Source organism: Anopheles gambiae, chromosome 2, assembly GCF_943734735.2.
Source record: "Anopheles gambiae chromosome 2, idAnoGambNW_F1_1, whole genome shotgun sequence".
Taxonomy (NCBI): domain Eukaryota; kingdom Metazoa; phylum Arthropoda; class Insecta; order Diptera; family Culicidae; genus Anopheles; species Anopheles gambiae.
The window spans coordinates 39,423,007-39,442,376 of record NC_064601.1 but is presented as its reverse complement, the minus strand read 5'-3'; the positions used below and the strand labels follow the sequence as shown (position 1 = coordinate 39,442,376).

At 46.3% G+C, this 19,370-nt stretch overlaps 1 protein-coding gene across 2 annotated transcripts; it reads right to left on the bottom strand.

The window, feature by feature from the left end:
* Window positions 1-219: 219 nt before the first annotated feature.
* Window positions 220-18,557, bottom strand: LOC1274238 (homeobox protein Hox-B3). 2 transcript variants are annotated; one of them, XM_061644875.1, is made up of 5 exons: window positions 17,273-18,557; window positions 16,774-17,197; window positions 12,194-12,329; window positions 11,605-12,092; window positions 220-5,047 (listed from the first exon to the last, which is right to left on the bottom strand). In XM_061644875.1, the coding sequence occupies exons 1-5, from the start codon at window positions 17,727-17,729 to the stop codon at window positions 4,729-4,731; spliced, it is 1,824 nt and encodes a 607-aa protein (XP_061500859.1). In that variant the 5' UTR covers window positions 17,730-18,557; the 3' UTR covers window positions 220-4,728. The 2 variants fall into 2 exon arrangements, with proteins under 2 accessions (XP_061500859.1, XP_061500858.1); XM_061644874.1 differs by having other exon boundaries at window positions 16,774-18,557.
* Between the last annotated feature and the right edge of the window lie 813 nt (window positions 18,558-19,370).

Here is a 19,370-nt window from a genome sequence, read left to right as displayed (position 1 = left end):
CACGGTTGATGGCAAACGGCACTACTTAATAGGAACTTAAGGATTAAGGATACACACGCAATGTTGCGCAATGCAATCGTTGCATCTGGAGCACTGTTGGTTTTCCCTTTTCACTCGTTTGCATACCCGATGGTGTGCATCTTTTTTCTTTTCTTTTTGTACATCAATTTATGATCGCTTGCCGTTCGGGCGGTAGGAAAAAGGCGTGCGGGAATCGATTTTCGAACTGCTCGAACAACTGCTTTCGCCGTGCGCTGGGATGCCTGAGCAGTGCGGGAGATCGTAGCATCTCATAGTTTCCATTTTCCTCTCCTGGCGGATCAATAAATATATCCTCATGCCCTACACACAGACACGTCTACCGTATCCGGTAGCAAATAAATATGGCTTACATATTACACACGCCGCGCGCACAGATCACGGATGTTCGCGAACGAAGGGTTTATCTATGCTACATACTACGCTGGTTTTGTTTTCCTTCCCTATCTTTCACTCATATCTCTTGTGTATTGATATTGCGTGCGTGGTTTTTTTTTTCATTCTGTTTCGGGTGTATCGTATTGCTACGCTATGTTGCATTTTATGTGTTTTAATGATACAGAGAGCAAACAATAAGGGTTCGCAACCATCGTTTTTTTAGCGGGCAAAAGGTAGATCATCTCAGTGGAAGGAAAAAAGGAGGAATGGGGAGGAAAGGAGAGTTTTATGACGGGAGCGTTTTGCTGATGGACGGGCGTTAGTGGCCAACTAATCGGAGCAGCTTTGGAGCAGCTTTTATTTGCACTGCTTTTCCACCTACTTACACCGGAACTGAACTGAACAGGCAGCAAAAGCTTTCGATCGATACATGGTCTTCCACTGGTCAAAGTTTTGATATGTTTAGATTGTGTATATACCAATGTGTGTTTGTGTGTGTGTGTTTTGTTTTGGTTCGTCCCACTCTAGAAACTCTGGTCGAAATTTATTCTGGCTGCAAAAATCTGGCACCATTTTCCAATGCATCATGTGCTTTCGGGAGTTCGAAGGAAAGTGTCTTCGGGTGGTGGTCAGAAAAACGAACCGACAAGCAAATGGATGCTTTCTCACTGAAGTGACGCACGGGAGCGTAGGTACGCTTCGGTCCCGTTTGTCCATTAGCAGGGTCCCGCCTGTTGCTGCCAAGGTTGAAGTGTTTGTTGTCTTTTCGTTCCATTTGAGGCAGGGAAAACTTTGCCTCATAAACTTTGTTTACTTAACATTCACCAGGGCGGGAAATGTTGAACCAGCGCACAAAACAACAAACAGTGCTACCCACGGGAAGGTTTTTTCTCTTCTTCTTCTTCCTTCCAGTGCATGGAAATTAGGGAAACGTCTTACACGGTTATTCAAATGCGTTGCTCATTTCCGTTCCATTTCCTGAATTGGAATTACCTTTAGTTCAAAGGTGGTCCTGAGGGGGTTTTTTTAAATATTGTTTTTTGTCACCATGCCCCAAGGACGGATACTGAAGGGAAGTTTCTATCAAATGGAATATTAATTACCGTGATGTGAACCTCTGCCACGAAGTGCAGGGCTGCAGACGTAGTCACAAGTGCTTTAGGCACTGTGAGTGTTATTTGGTTGCCAATTGACTTCCGCAACACCCAATTCCCAGGAAGCCTATGTGCCCTTTTACGTTAATGGAATAAGGTTTGAGCAACAGTTTGCTCGTGTACGCGTCGATTTGGTATACGAAAGTTACACTCTCACGTCGAAGAGTGCACCATCGTGCAGAATAAAAAATTAAAAAAAAAAACAAGTACAAAATCACCTAATGGACAACGTCACATAGATTGAAACGCTCGGCGAAACGTTCGTTGTTTGATGTTTTAAAATAAACATACGATCGATGAATTTCCGTGGAACAGACGGACAGGTTGGACGGGTTCCGGATCCCTGTCTTTCACTCCACAACCCGTTCGATCAACCATCCATCCATCCGGAAGAAGATATGTCGGGTTTGAATTTTCATGCCGACTGAATGGCCCAAAACAAAAAAAGGACTAAAAAGAAACGCCCCACTAAGAGATAAGGACGGCGTCAGCCGAACCGAAAGGCGAGCGAAGAAACGAAATGGGATACGACAAAAAAAACCCCAAAAACGGAACTCTCTGTGTGCGTACGATGTTACGCTGAAATGCGCTTCAATGGCACGACACGGACACGTACCACCGGATGGCCCCGAGCAACCATGAATAGAACGTCCAAAATCAGATGACCGGGAGATGGGAAGAGCAGGAGCCCTCGCCCCCATTTCGAACAAATAGACGGCCCAGGTGAAAAAGCCCTCTACCACCAACGCCACAGCAAACGCACTGTTTCGAGCTGGTTGATTGATTTGGGCAAGATTGAAAGCATGAAACGGGAATGATGAACGCAACCGCACAATGCGAACATGCGATGGGGCAAATGAAAACTTTAGAGCATACACACAAAAGAACTACATGCCTTGTGAATCCAACACGGACCCAAAAAAAAAGAACAGGAAAGGCAACACGCGGGCACGAAGAGCTTTCGGCGTAGGTAATCTCATCCCAACCACGGGAAATGCCCGTTTGGTTTGCTTCGTGGCGTGGTTTCGCTTTAAACCATCCTTATCCTAAAACCCCCTGGATTGCTTCGATTTCTTTGCCGAACAAACCTTTGCCGGCACTGGCACCGTGGAAAGGGAGAAAAGTTGGACTTTCCGTGCTTTTATGTGCCCAGCTGGAACGTTTCCCCTTACCGTTGTGCGGATTTTTTCACCGTTCGCACTTTTTAACCAAATTTAATTTATTTCTATTTTTATTTGGCTCCCTTCCTCCAACACCTCCCCCACTGACTACTTCTACTTTTCCTTCAGGTGTTTGTTCATTTTTTCATGCCCTTCCCGTAGGATAGCTCATCACCCTTATCAATCGGGGTGGGCCCCTGGCCCGAGATGTGGTCGTTTTATGTGGTCATGGACCGTTACCGAAATTATCGATCGACGGACGGGGAAGTGTTCGATCAAATCGAGCCGCGTGCGCACCCGTGTGTGTGTGTGTGTGGTGGGAAAAGGGACCGAACCAATGGTAGCCACGGTCTCCCAGAGGGTCCCCCGTCCTGTATGTGTGTGGTGGCCAAAGTTTGGTCAGGAAAAGTCAGAACCACGCGCGCGTGCACACACACACCGGGTGGTGTCGATAAATCAGAACAGCAACACGGCGGGAGAGAAACTCGAACTCGGACACTGGGAACAGGGAAAGGCGGACGGTTCCCATTGGTTTATTTATTAGTCCAGTGGAGCGGAACCTAACGGAACGCACTGAAAAACAAAACCTGGCTACAAAAAATAGCGTCAGTTGGGAGAAGGACCGTGGGAGCTTTCACTTTTTAGAGGCATTTCGGGTTTGGCGGTACCCTTCAACTGCCGTTCGATTGTGGCCATGATGCCAAGCACTTGTTGTACGGTGTGTTGCCTCCATACACACACACACACATACACTTTTTGCACTACTCCCTTTTTTAGAGCGCTTTTTGAGGAAAAACTTGAAAAACGCCTTCAAAGTGTTTCCCCCCCAGTTGCTGCTACACGCTTGCCTTAAGTTGGGTGCGAATCGTTTTAGCGGTCTTGATTTGATTAGCCTTCAGGAAAAACCGAATGAAGCGGTTTTCTTCCTTCTTCCCTCCTCCAGAGCGTGGCTTTTCTTGAAAAATTAAACCAATCGGTTTGACCTTCCGGAATGCAACAGTTTGTGTTCGAGCGGTTGGGATATTGTTTATAGCAAAACGCCTTCAACGCCCTAACCCTTGGACATTCAAGCGCCAACATCGAAACTGTTCCATATCGATTTCAAGCTTGATAGAAATGTGTTTGTATGTTTGTCTTGAACTAACCGTTTGCTTGCACTGTCTAATGGAACTTTTCCCGCTTGATATTTCCCACGATGTCAACAGTAAGCTCGGTAATGTGTGTTTCCCGACTTGGGCAGAGAAAGTTGTTTCTTGCGCTTCAAAAAACCAAACACAAACCGAAAGCAAAATAAAACGTTGGAAACCCAAAGGTAAATATACTGACACACACACGCACACCCATTTGAATACAAAAGTCAACCAGATACTTTAGAGCTGCCGGTAAATGGGAAAAGTTTGTTTAGCACTTTGCATTGTTTAACACACAACTTCTCCCAGGAGCTCAAGGGTTTACCATGGGCATGGATTGGTAAAAGTATGTGTGTGTGTGTGTGTGCACGTGTTTTAAAGTATTTTTGTTTTCGATTGTACCACTCGTCACCCTATTACAAGGATCTCGACAACGGCTCTCGAAACTCACCACTCAGCACTCAGCCCAAATGCTGAATAATGAATTAGAAACTGTGGTTACGATGTGTGTGTATGTGTGTTGGGCCATCAGCAAGGGGCTTCATCAGCAACAAAAAAAAAACCCAAAGAACAGCACAAATTCTTGATTGCTGCTGAGGCTTCAGTGCGAACGATGAAACCAATCACAGTCCCAAAACGTCCTTCGATGATGAAGCAATCACGATCATCTGTGCAGGATGAAAACGGTGGCAGTAAGGAAATAAGGAACGGTAACGGGACGATAGCATCAAGATGATGGCCGAGAATACTATCCGAAATGATTGCGGAACTGTTCGTACCGGGTACGATGGTACGGCGGCTGTCTCGGCGGATTGGCGGACAGCAGTGCAGCCGATGACGTTTGCGAACCCTTTCTGATGCTCTCGATCAGGGCAAAAAAGATGGAAGTACATAGCTGTGGGTGACATTCTCCTCCGCCTTTACCATACCGAGCGAGTCGGGATCGTCCACACCGACCGGTTGACATTGGCCGGGTTGCGTTTGCTGCTGCTGCTGTTGCTGCTGCTGGGAAGACGGCGGTGGTTGCGTTTGCTGCGATGGTTGCGGCGGTCCGTAGTGTGCTTTCATGGACGGATCGTCCAGCTGGTGGCAGTTGCCGTACTTGCCGGGATCCGTATCGGGATAGTGATGCACGTCGACACCGTGGATGTACTTCGTGTCGTCGACGTACTTTCCATTCGTGAGCCTAATTGGTGATGCCGAGAACGGCGGAAGCGGGAGAGAAAAGAAGGTGAAAAAGAAAGGGAAGTGATTTATTATGGTTTAGTAACGGTGTGGTAACATCAAACGGAAACGAGAAACGGTTGCAAACAGTGGCCGCGTTCGCAGCGATTGGCAAACACAGGAAAGGTGGAGCCGCCTGGTGGATGGTTGACTCGGGTGGAAATAAATTAAACCCGTTTCCACAAGGGGAAACGCATAGGACATGTGTGCAACGCTTCAAGGTTATTGGTTACTGTGTGTCTGTATATCGCTCTAATTGTTAAGAAGGCATGACGAAGAAGGATGAAACTCTGAGTAATAAGGAAGACATTGGGCGTTGAACGACACTATCTACCACCCAACCTGGCTGAACAACGATACTGTGACTTGTTTTTATATTCCTAATCATTGCTTTCCTGGCTAATCAATTCACCTTCGGGTTCAACTAACTAATTAATGCTACGGAATGGCTAATCTGTGGTTTATGTTTAAACGTTATAAGTAGTTGTTACCTTTGCAATCTGTATACTGTTTCCCTACCATTTAACCGCAGCTGGAACCTATTAACTCCATCCCTTCTTCCTCCTTCTCTATTTCTTCGAAATCGCAACTAAATGAGTTGGTTATGAAGCTGTTTAATTACATTCATTATCATCCAAACACTCACATTTCTGTGTATTACACCTTCCACATAATCAGTTACAATACTGTGATACGTACACGAAAACAGTGTGAACTCTTCTATATTTTTTATTTCTACTAAAACACTTTAGTTCTGCGAATCAGCAAGCCTCTATCGGTTGTTTCTAGTTTCGTGGAAACAATCATATCATTTGCTTTATGAAACGTAATAAAATACCACCGTTTTATTTATATCGCTAATCCGGTTGAATCGATGAGACCAAAATCGATTGAATCAATATTGGCTTATTGGATTTATTTCGAATTCAATTTTAGCATACAACTGTCCATTCGTTTATCATTTCTGATTGCAATTGAAAAATCTTTCATACAGTGAAACGGAATCAATCCCTTTCAAAGATAATTTTTTTCCAGTAACAGTTTTATTCGCTTTGAATTGTATGGGTTACAGATGATTAACCATTTTTAAAGTTGCAGCATCTCTGTGTGATAGGGGAAGTCGGGGTTGGTTCGACACTGCGGGTAAGTTCGACACCTTGCCGTTTTTGTATTTATAGAACTTTTTGAAGACAAAAAACTTATACATATTATTTATGTCAACTGTTTCGAATATTTGAGTCACATTTCACTGATCAGAAACCTGTCAATTGTCAAAAAACAACAAAATAAACACATGGTGGTTCTGATTGACAGCCGATGTAAGTTTTTACTTCTGGGACTTAAGGAATTGTGGCGTTATTTCAACAAAATTATAGTTTCCATGTTAATAGTATTGTTTTATAAATACTATTGATTAGTTCTGTATCACAAGGCGTAATTTTTACATTAATCTATATAATATAAAATGTCACTAAAACTTGTGCTGCCAATAGGGTTAAATTCGACACCCCACTTGGTAGTAGTGTAATGCTTATTTGTAGCATGTTAACTTTGTTTATATCGTAATTTGAAAGTGCCTGTATTTTATAAAGATGTCCCTTAACGATGTACGACAAACGTAATAATCAAGCTGAACAAACACGCAATTAAAAATACCGTAGAAGCTTTAAAATTCAAGAGGTCAACAAACCTAGGAAGTTATAATTATGGAATTTAGCTATTATTCTCTCACAGAACGTTTGCCAAACTCGGACTCAAAACATGTACTTTGTATATGGTTTAGGCTTATGAAAATTAATATTGTTATGGCTTTGACCGTATTTTAGGCTTACTTTAGGCCGGGTAGGCTTAACTGAAGAAAAAAATAGTTGCTGGTTTGGAATTATATTGACCGATGTTCACCTTTTGGCTTTCGAGTTGGCAGAGAAAAATAAAATTGAACACCCTTCGATTTTATTAAAAAAGAAAAAGATTACTGGAAGATGGCCAGGTTATTTTTTTTAAAGGAATCTTAACCAGTTATTCCGTAAACCAGATGCTATCGCCGCAGCTTCTACTATATGGAGTCTGGTCCGATGCTATTTGAAATGAAATTTTTGTTCTTGCTTGTATCTTCATTTTTTTCGTATATTTCAATACTGTTTTGTGTTAATTTTTCGTAAAATTGGTACGAAATACTTTGTTGAACTTCAATGAAAGCTACAGGTCATCAGAGTTTGCTATTTTGAACGTTAAAACCAATGTGTCGAAATCACCCCCAAGGTGTCGATTTTACCCCATCATGGTGTCGAACTTACCCGCACTGCAGTCGTGACGCAACAAAAAACACACTTTTTTATTTTTATCAAAATGTTATCAAAATCAATCCAGGAACCGTAGTTTCTCGTAAGATGGTACATAATACACCAAAAAAGCTTTTTCGATGTCTACTAGTAAGTTTACATTGGCAAAAGTATTGAAATCAGAGGAAAACCTTAAGGTGTCGAAACTACCCCCAGTTCCCCTACCTTTGTTTCTTTGTATTGCAGTTCATAAAACAAGAAAAAAAACTGATGCAGTCATGTATATCCATTAAATTAATTATCACATTTTAGTTTATTTCCATGAAATCCTCATCCATTTCATTGATCATGCTTGTTAATCCAACGTACGTAACTCAGAAAAGTGAGTGTGATGTGTTAAAAAACTAGTTGAACTAGAGTGTAACTTAAAGGAGTTTTACAGTACAGTTCTTTTACTACTGCGAGTGATGGCATCCGAAGATCTATCTGCCCCTGGTGCATTTGAATTCAATGGTTTCAATGTAATGTTTACTTCTTTCTTTCTCTGATTATTAAAATAAAATAAAAAGAAGTAAACCATTCACTGACAAAAGCTCTGATTGAAATGGTTTCGAAGCGATAACTTTAACGATTTAATCAATAAGTTACATTTTCATTCAATAGTTTGCTTTTGTTCATTTACAAGTGATAAAACTCGCAACGGCCAAAGCACACTGTCTACCAATAGCACATAAATCAACAAAACTTTCCAAAGCGTTAGTGATCGAAAAAGAAAGCTGTCAAGAGAGACCGTGGTACCGTTCACGTACAGCAACAGCTTGCCACTAGCCAGTCACCGCCAGGTAGTTGGGAGATCCATACCGGAAATGGTAGAACATTTTTAATTATCCTCCATCACGACTATTCCGCCACGACGCGATAAAATTACGCCCACTTCAGGGCCAACTAGTCAAGCAGCCAAACAGTCTGGCAGCAACTGGCTGCATTTACAACCGAAACCTTACCCGTCCATGGGGTTAAGTGGGGATTCATTTGCTCACAAACAGTGCGACACCACAGCGAAGGCGCTACCCCCTTGCCCCAACCACCCAAACCAATTCCCCTTCCCCCATTATTACCGTGCTCATCGGAAGCGTGAACTTTGGAAATGGATCGTCGCTTTACAGCTCGTTTGCAGCAGAGTTTCCGTAACTCTATCAACGCGCGCGCGAACAACAAATGCTGCGAAACAACTGGGAAGCCTGTGCCCGTGCACGCTTCCTCGTGGGCTCTCCTAGCACGTCGCTTTGCACACGTTTGCGTCAAGTTGCAGAAACTTGCAACTTTTGTGCAAAAGAAGTCCCCGACTCCATTGCACCCTTCAAGCCGCTTCTGCGCGAGTTGCAGCTGGCAGGGCATGGCGAAAGATCACGTGTAATAAAAACGAGACAACTGCCTCACACTGGATGGATGCAGCATCGGAACATCGGTGAGCTCCGGCTCGTTCCATTCGCGCCCAGAAACGGAACGATGTTTGAAATGCAAACAAAGTTTCCAAGAGTTTCGAAGTGCTGTTGCCCAACGCTACCTTGAACAATCGAATGGGCAGTGAGGCGAGATGAGGCAAACAGTTTGATGGGGCAGTTGGGAGACCCGGTGTTTGGAAGAAAGAAATTTGCCCACCCATCATGTCCGCTTAGTTTTTCGGCTTCCGTGCAAATGCGTATCCAGCACGGGAGGGTTTTGTTTTCCAGACGGAACAAATGCCGGCGCTGGACGTTTCGAAGGGTTTGTGTGTATTGGTGTGTATGGGTGTGCGACTCTGCTTGCCACTAGTTTTGGAGCACGTGAAATCGAAGTGCAAGATGGATGAGCATAACTTTAAGCGGAATGTGAAAGGCGGGCGCGGAAGCTTTTGAAGCGCGTCGGGAAAAGTCTTCAACAATTTATCGATAGCCTGCCCATCGACCATGGAAAGCACCGTTTGCCGGCAGTGTTGGTGTTGGAGGTGCCCGTGTAAAATGAGAAAATAAACTAGAAAACACACCAACTGGTAGCATGGTATCGATTATGGGGGAAAAGTTTTTGCACCCGCTGCACAACTGCTCACCAGCATCGAGTGCGGTGCGCGGTGTCTCAAGCAATATGGTGGAGTGGCTGGGACAAGTTCCCTGTACGCCACGTGTAGTACGAACTACAAATACTTATGAGTTCGACAAGAGATAAATGGATGCAGTGAGTTTGGTGCGTTTTTATCTGCTTTTTGTTGTTGTTGTGGCTGCTTCCTTGCCTTCAAACTTTACTCTGAGTATATGTGTGCGTGCGTGTGTTTCTCAAAGAACCAAATTCCCTCGTAAAGTGTGTGTGTGTGTGTGTATTTCGATCAGTTTTCGATTAAGTTTACATTTTGATTGTCTTTTGCTGCACTTTAGTGTAAACAATTTCTTCGCCTCGTTGGTCACTTTGAGGCGTTATGTGCAATCCTGGCGTTGTCCGGTGCAGGACGTCTCATAAACTCGCATGCTGGATGCACGGTACGAACCCAGCTGCAGGAACGTCAATTGCAATCATGTTGTATGTGTGTGCATGTGTATTTGTGTAAATAGGATCGAAAACGAACCAACGAGCGTCGATGTTTGAGGGCTGCGAGGAATGTGTGCAAAAGGATAGGAGGCGGACAACTTCAAAAGCGCTGTGTGCGTTTTGTAAAGGTTTTTGTACCTTTTTGTAATGTAGAATAGTTTTTATCATACGGATCGTAAATTTGGATGGTTTGCATGCAATTTTGGCTTTGATGCTGGCTGTTCTGTGTTTGAACAGTTTAAAATATCTTTCAGCTACTCATTTTGGGCGTTGTGTGATTGCAATTATTTGAATTGGAATTCAGTTTTCAAAGAATATAGAGGTGCATGTAAAAAGTTATGTTCACATTCATTTTAATAATGCAGTTCCTGGTATTTTTTGATCTACAACGCACTGTTATTTTGGTATAGGGTTTTTTACCTACAACACGAATGTTACAATGAATAAACAAATAGCATTTTCTATGAAATCAAATTCTCTTCATCGTCTCAATTCCCGAAAATTGTACGCACATAGCAAAGCAAAAATGCAAATTTAAGGGCAAAGTTAAGTGCAAAAGTGCATTAACTGAAGTAAATTCTTATGAAATAGCTACCATCGGAATTCAATCAATCAAAATCATTTCAGGGCCTATTAGGCTAAACTTCGGATTTTATTCATACGGTAAAACTTGCCAATCAAACAAATTATAAAGATCACAACTCACTTCCATTCGCTCAGCAGAACTAGAATAGGCAAACGATTGAATTTCCCTTTCCATGCTGTCGCTTATCACTGGCTTCACAAGCAGTAGTTAGTGAGTAGCATTGTGTTATTTAGATTTCATTTGATTTCATTTAGCGGTCAAACGTATCAGCTCGAAAATTCTACTTTACACATTGCGCAATAACCACAATCCGCATGATCCCACTCGCTTTCTCGAACAATGCAGGCGGTAAATGCACTTTTCTGCTTACAATGTTTGTGAGGCTCAAGGGGCGCAACGGGGATGTTGCTAATGGTAATACAAAACGTATATACGTATATGCAACAATTTCGATTTCGAGCGGTTTTTTAACATTTCCTAAACATTTGTGCATCTATATGAGCATCGATGGATTCGTTCGTTTCATTGGGCGAACGAAGGGCCGTCTCGCATTTCCAGTAAAGTGCGCCGTTTCTGTGTGTGTGCATGTGGAATTTCCATCAAACGGGTTAAAATACGCCGAAATTTGATTTGTTATATGAAAGTCAGCTTGTGGTAGGTTAGTTTTGTGCGATGCGCTTGCACGGCAAATACTCTCGGGCTGGTACTGGAGAATGCGAATGAAACCATTTCCGTGCCGCAAACGCAAACTCCATTAGTCGCACAAATGCGTGCGCGTGGAAATGACACGACGCGGAGAGGAAACGGTGCCCGGCCCCGGTGCGCTCCATTGTGACCCATTTTCCGGGCATCAATTTCCCGCTCCCACTGGCACCCCTACTGCTACGTCCGGAAGGAACCGCTCGAACCGAGTCACTCTCAATCGAACGCCTCGCAAACTTGATGGGTGGTCGCCCGTTTGCCGGCACTTCTGTCACACTGGATTGTCTCTAAACCTCCGTAAATAATCGCACGAATTGTTTCATTTCCGTCCCGTCACAATCCTCCGCGTCCCCCCTTTTTTCCCACCATGCCCCCTTGCGTACTTACCCGTCGGGCAGGCCGGCCGTACAGTGCGTCTCGAACTTATCGTCCATCGTCGTCGGCGCGTAGTGGTCCGCCGGTTTGTGATGGTTGTGGTGCGCATGGTGGTGATGATGGTGGCCACCGTGATGCTGTTGATGCTGATGGCCGCCCGACTCATCGCCCGGGTCGCCCGGTCGCGACGGGCTACCGTAGTCGTAGTGCTGCCGCACCGGGAACATGTGACTCTCGGGCATGTAAGTACCGTATTGGGTGCTGAACGACCCGTACGGGCTGACGGCCGGCGACAGCAGGTTGATGTGCGGCCCGAGCTCGTACGGTGCCTGGTAGGTGGACCAGCTGTCAACGCTCCCGGGTGGCGTCACGGTGGCGGTCTGCGGGAACTGGCTGAACGACGTCCCGATCGGGCCGTTCATCGGGGCCGACGGGCTGTTGTTGCCGAGGTAGGCCGACTTCCGGGGCGGTTCTCGTTTGCGCCATTTCGCTCGTCGATTCTGAACGGAGGGGGGATGGGAAATGAGGCAGCATATGAGTGATAGCCTACTAAGACGAGGGTAATGTGGGTGGCCGGAATGGCCAGGTGGCCGACGATTACCTGAAACCAAACTTGCACGCGTGACTCGCTGAGGTTGAGCTTCAGGGCCAGTTCTTCTCGTGCGAACACATCCGGATAGGGCGCCCGTTCGAAGGCATGCTCCAGCTCCTCGAGCTGATACGCGGTGAAGGTCGTCCTGCAACAAGATACCGAGGTAGGGAAAGAGGGAGAAAAAGCTGTGAGAAGAAGCTAATAGTAGCGCAACGGATGCACTATTGTGCTGTGGAGGTCAACATAATGAAACGGCGAGTAGTCGATGCGTTCCTGTTTGGTTGAGCTGAAATGAAGAAACCCAGCATAATCCTCTACGCAATATAGTATGTCGTCTCGTTGGTCGGGTCTTTAGTAAAACTTTCCCCCCCTATACAGAGCCATAAGCTTTTCGATTGCAGCACTAGAACAACGGTCGTGTTGTAGTGCCGTGCGTTTGTTGGACAATATTGGACAATGGGTCTTCTCTGTCTGCATTGCCCTTGCACTCAATGTCCGATAGGGTACGAAGCAGAGCTTAAAAGTGCTGCTCCTGGTACCAGTGAAGTCCTACAGAATGCAGCCGGTAGGATACTAATGGTTCTTTGGCACCAAACGGTAGGATACTAATGTTTGGTGCCTGACAATGCACGCACGGTCGCATCAGAAATGATATTCAACTCCTTTCTAATTGCATTTCGGCCGCACCACAGTCTGTGTCCTCTGAGTTTTGTTCACCGCTAGTAGACCCTAGTATCGAAGAATATCGATTTTCGCCGAATGAATATGTCTTTCTCCGGTGTGGGTCATTTGCGAAAGCACACATACACAAATGGACAGTGCCATCCCTGCTGCTGTCTTCAGCAACTTTTGCTCTGAATTGCATTTGTTGCAACAATATCGTTGTATAGGACCCTCTCCCCCTGTCCTTTGCTCTTCCCTTTTCGACTGCTTGAGGAAGTTCCGGAACGGAAAGATTTTCCATTCCACTGTTCCCCACACCACCACAACCCACCACATCGGTACGGCTAATGAATACAAATGCTTTGGTACGTAAGACTTTGGGCAAAAGACGATGGTGGAATAGAAAACGGAGCAGATGGAGCAAAACGAATTCTGACTCAGAATTAGTGCTGTGTGAACGTTAATGGTGTGTTGGTGGTACCGGCGTCTCTTTTCTACCCGGACGCACGCACTGGCCAAAACGAACGGCGTTTGTTTTATGTGGCCACTGCAGGGAACACGGATTTTGTGCCATTTTCTCCCGGTCCAGGTTCCAGGGGTTTGGTTAGCATTGTGGCGGCCGGAAGGTGTGTATGAAATTTTTATTGTCCAATGCACTACCCCAGCTCAACCGTAGTGGCCGTAGCTTGGCACGTCTCGCACACTTCTCCATGCTGCTCCGGTGATAGTGCTCCGGGGAGCTGGTAGGATGCCCAGTGCTGCACAAGGGGTACGCTTCTACTAATGCTACCTTTAATTAGATTGACCCCGGGTGTCTGATGTACGACCCTTTTCGGGGAAGTACGGGATGGCAGCTTAAGAGACTTGCCCGGCAGTGTGTTTAGCTCTTTACGAGTTGCCGCTGCCTCCTTGTGCCGGCCGAAAGCATCGCTCGCCAAGCAAAGCGTACCAGATCGGAGCAAGGAAAATTTCATAAACACTATTAGGATCGATTGTAGTGGCTTGATTTTGAGTCCATTGTTAATTGGAGGGATTGTTTGCCAGGCGATTTCATATGCTATCCAAGATCGTGAGTGTGTGTGTGTGTATACGTGTGTGGTTTCGTATTGTGATACGACAGTTTGAAAATATGGTTCCTAAATTCTTGGAACGTTCTTTAGAGTTTTGAGCTCAAACTTCTATGGAGCATTTTTGCGGACAATTACCTTTCATTAGCCCGCACGGAGAGGGATTACAAATTGGGCACTGGACAAAACAGCATAGCAATGGATCCTTTATTTGGATTCGATTAGTAACGTTGCGGTGCAGTTGCATCGGTTGCAATTGAGCTAACGACAACCGAACGAATGTAATTCTTTCCCTTGATGTGTATTTATGGTGCACTTGCAAAGCCTGACTTACTGGATTATCTCAGAATTTGAGCATTGCAGCAGCGGTTTGAGGTTGGGAAATCCTACAAAACCCTTCGCCCTTTCTTTTATTCCTTCCCCGATCACAAACACACACAAAAAATCGTTTACCTTTGTGAACGTTTGTTTGCGTAGCAAATGCTTTCGGTGAACTTCCTTCGATCCCCGAAAAGCAACATGTTCAAACCGTGCTTAGGTGTACGAGATGGACTAGACGTACGACGAAACATGGGGATCGCTGCAAAGATTGATCAGAATAAATAAATCTGACCCTTCACCGGTGCGAGCACGCTTTTGCCATTGCCATCGTCGTCGTTGTCGTCGTTGTCGTCGTCGTCATCGTCGTCATCATTCTTCGGCTTGAAGCTACAACATTCTTTCGCATATATCGAAAGGTGACTCGGGAAAGGTACGGGTTTTGATTCAAAGCACAGTGGAAATCCTCACCTTTCCCCCTTCTCGCATCCAGTACATGTCCTGACATTCCAGCATTTTCGGGCAACCAACCCGAACGGATAAATAACTTACACTTAATCAAGGTTCAGCCAAATGTGGCAAGGTGTGCCGACGGGAGTGGTCCGCACCCTCTCTCCGGCAGACCGGTTGTAAGGATGTTTTCCCCCGTTTTTCTTCTTTTCCGCAGCTTTTTTTATCGTTCCCGCACGGCCATGAGAAAGGTCATGCCTTGAAGCTGCGGAATTCGATCGGCAAAAACCGTCGAGCGGGTGGTGAGTAGGAAGAGAAAGCTAAACAAGGATGGGGTTACATTCTCGGGTAGTGTGTCTACACACAAACACACACTCACACCGGTGTACGGTAGTAGATGGTCCTTCGAGGGCCGAACGTAAATGGTTTAGCTTGCAGAAAAATGGGATATCGGACGAATTACTTCATTGTAAGATGATGATTACAAGGTTGTTGTACTGCGTTGGGTTGGGTTGGGAATACAATGCGATTCAGCTTTTTGGGGGGGTTCGATGGGTTTTGTGGGTTTTGCGGGTCCAATCACACACACGCACACACACAAACAGCCACACAGTGTACACTCACAAGTGTATATTTAAAAGAGCGGTCAATTTAATCTGATAACAGTGAGCAAATAAAGAAAGGCTAACAATGGGGCGCTAACATGGGTCGTTGCGGTTAGAGGTGAGTGATGGGGTTCTAAAAATTGAAGCAAAGAGATTGTACAAATTTGTAACCTAGGATACCGATAGTGAAAGTGTCGGATGAGGGGTAGGAAAAGGCATATCGTACGTTTGTTTTGTTAGTTGGCATCGTAACTTGGCAAAGAATACCATTTGTCTGCGTCTTGAATTTGCAGTAATGTCTATCATATCAACCTTAATTCCGATGGTATGTTGATGTAAGCAGCCATTTATTTCAATGACACTGGGAGGGCAAACTCTCTATAAATGACCGTTGCAGTGATCCTTTATGGCCAACAATTTAAATTTCATCCAAAAAAGCAAACCAAACAATCTGTTTCATCGATGCTATTAAAAAGCGACCAAGGGTTCACCAGCCCCAGAAAGGATCGCATATCATTGCATGTTAATGTGCAGAAATGATAAATCACAATGCGATGAGCGTGTTCGCTGTCCGGCTCAAAACCGGGGACGGCATCAGTGTAGCAAAATGGAAGGCGGCCATATACCATACCATACCGCTCCACTCGCAAAACAGTCGGTCTGCTGCTGTGCGTCAATACGGCCTGATGGAATGTCCGCTTGGTTCGATCCGACTCCCAGACTCCCGGATGGGGCTTTGTATCGAGTTTAAACAATTTGGCCTTGTTTTTGGGAGTTTGTTTTTTCCTATTCTTTTTTTGGACTGTGAGTGGGATAAAAAAAGAGCTTTACGCCCTTTTTGCGTACGAACCATTTTTCGAATTTATGAGCTTATTCACCCACGCACACACAGACACAAACAGACACACACGTGAGCGAAAAACGAGATCCAAAATACACAAACAATGGGGTGCATTTGAATGATTTTTGCCCAGTCATTGAAAATCGTTTTAAGCCCGACGTCTGACGATGACGAATGTCGATAAACGTTGCCCGAGCATACCCCAAGGGTACATTTGCCGCTGGGTGGGGTAATAGGGATGCGCTTTTCTGTCTTTCGCCATTTTCCAAATTGATGTCCAGCGAAGGAAAGGATGGAGGGAATCAACTATAACCCCACTAATTGAGGTACATCGCAACGAATAAAAAAGAGACATACATTGAAATACAATATTCTGACAGTATTGTATTGAAATGTTGCCAACGGCCAAACTGCATGAAATATTTCCTGTATTTCCTGTCCGTGTATAGTATGTCGATCAAAGTTGTGCAAATATGTGTCGTTCTTTTTCACCTTTCCATGCATATTAAGGGTGAATCGGTAGCAATGAAACACACGTTTACGATTAAACTTCCAAAGTGTTGGTGGTTGTCGTTTCGTCGTTTCGTCGTTTGTTCTAGCATTTGCTCCCAATTTCACCTGCCTCACCGTGACCAATTTGCTTACCTTGTTTTCTTCTTCTTGATGCCATTCGGGTCCGTTTTCTTTTTATCATTTTTCTTCCCATTTCCCGCACCGTCCATTGGGGTGGTAGTGGTCGGTGTCGACGATCCGGATGCACCGTTCATGTCGTCGGCTTTCCGCGGCTTTCCCTGGCTTGCCATGCCGACGGGCATGCCGTTTGGCTGGCCGGTGTTGCTACTCATCATCGATGCGTCCACCATGCCGGACGAACCGGTGCCCGGTGGCGGTGGCCCACCCGACGGTCCCTGCTGCTGCTGCTGCGGTGGTCCCGGGTGCTGAAACATCGCGATCGTGGTCTCGTAGTCGAGCTTCGCGCCGCTACCGCCACCATAATCGATGGATTTCGGTCCGTTCGGCGAGGACGAGGAGGAGGTGGAATAGTCCAACCGGCCGTTACCGTTGTAATCTAGGGTTTTAACGAACTCTATTTTATTCAGATTATCGTGGGCGATGGGCAGGGCGGTGTAATATTCCAGCTTACAGTTGACGTATTCGAGCGACTTGTTGCCTCCCGGCACCGGGTGTCCACCGAGGCCGTGCTGTTGCTGCTGGTGCGTCCCGTTCGGGGGTGAGTAGGAGGGACCGTCCAGCTTGCCGTTCGCCAGATGGTGATACTCCACCTTGCTGAGGTTCGTGTAGTCGATGGTTTTGTAGCTCGGCGAACCGGACACGGCCAGGATGCTGTTCACCTCGGGCAGCCGTTGATGACCGCCGTTACCGTTGGCGCTTCCGCCAGCACTGCCTCCGCTGCCACCGCCATCGTGGGTCGGTGAGTGACCGATGCCCATCATCACCTGCAGATTACCGTGGCCGGACGCCGCAACGACCGAGCTCGGCGATGGTCCGGCATGGATCGGTTTGGTGGCGCCGGCAAGCGTACCGAGCGTGTCGCTCGTAAAGTCACCGAATATCTGGTCGTCGAAGGTAGACGATTCCATGGTAGTCAACGGGGGGTAGCTTCCCGGGAGCGGTGGAAAGCTACCGAGTGAAATATTGACGCTCGATTTCAATTAACCTCGCTCGCGGTCAGCGGGGATAGTAGATTGGATCACACTTCGCCACAGCCGCGTGGACTGCCAGCAGCAAGTCCATAAATAAACCGCAATGAATTGGATAAACTTGGCTCACCCGGGACCACAACCGAACGGGGATGGCTTCGTGGCCGTCAAGTGGAAGGATTAAAGGAAACGCACTGATTTAATCAATACATTCACACGCACACACACACACCTACTCAAACCTACATAAGCGCACGAACTTACACAAACACATACATTCTATCATTGGAGAAAGTGTAACTGCACTTGATAAGTGGCACAAGAACTGCACCGTTTGGTGTTTAGGGCACTACGAGAGGTGCTGGCAACAGTATCACGAATTCACACGATTTCTCAAAACAGACCACAGATTCAATCAATCTAGTGCTAATAGAGACCTTTGGGGTATCACACAGGATAGATCACACACGCACTGCGATCAATCGGGACACTCTGAGTTTTGTCAATATTATTTGAAGCACAGGAATAGCTCTTCTGAGTAACACTTCTGCGCCATATCTTCCCCTTTGCAACCACCTATATCCACACTGTGGGTGCCTTTGGTGGTCACCAGGATCACTCGTTTGTACCAGGCACGACGAGGCGAGTGTGGTTTCCTCCTGCTAACGATGCTGCAGAAGGACGAATGCTGGAGAAACGGTGCGGCCACGGCTACGCTGCGTGCGTGTATCGGCCGGGTCGGATGCAAAATTATCAATGAATTAAATATTGCGCTTCATCAGCTTTTTATACTCAATTAAGATCAATCAAGCAGACTCCGCCCTGCCGCATGACGTCCGATCGAGCGGCCATCTTTTCTTGCACCATTTCCACTCCGGTTTCTATAGAACGAAGCGCGCGCGCGTATGTATGCGTTGTGTTTGTTTTGATGCTGCACACTCTCCCTCTCGCTTCAGCGTGCGGATAACAGGGGCGGAGCTATACACGCACACACGCACACATACATGCAGAGCACGCTGAAGTTGCTGCGCAAGATGCTGGTAGCGCTGAGTCACTTGCGTTTGTTGAGTCGTTGAGGATTAACAAAAAATCCGATACCCAAAACCAGAGAGGATAAGACCGCAGGACCCTTGGTGCACTCGATGCGGACGATGCAACAGCAGCACACATAAGGGTCACGTGTGCGTGCGTGTTGTTCAGAGGCAAAGGCGCGAAGAATACCGTACAAGGGGGAAAACCCATCTCCCGGGGACGGTCTGCGAGAAGCTACGCACCGTTGAACATTCCGCCGTTTTCATGTGCCATGTGGTGTAATGTGTGTTTGACGCTCTTGCCGTGTAGGGCCGGGAACGGGCGTCTTGCGCGCCCTGCTTAGCCCCTGTTAATACCGTTCCTGCCGAACCGGGACACGGCGCACGTACCGCGGTGTGTGAGCGCAAAAGATACGGGCCATCGTCAGCAGGCAGCGATGATGCCGGTAGGGAACGTGAACCCGCGCGTAAGGCACGCTGGGCTCGTGACTTATTGGGAACGGAACTGTGCAAAGGGTACCGATCCCTCCCTCGGTGGCTCGTGGTTGAC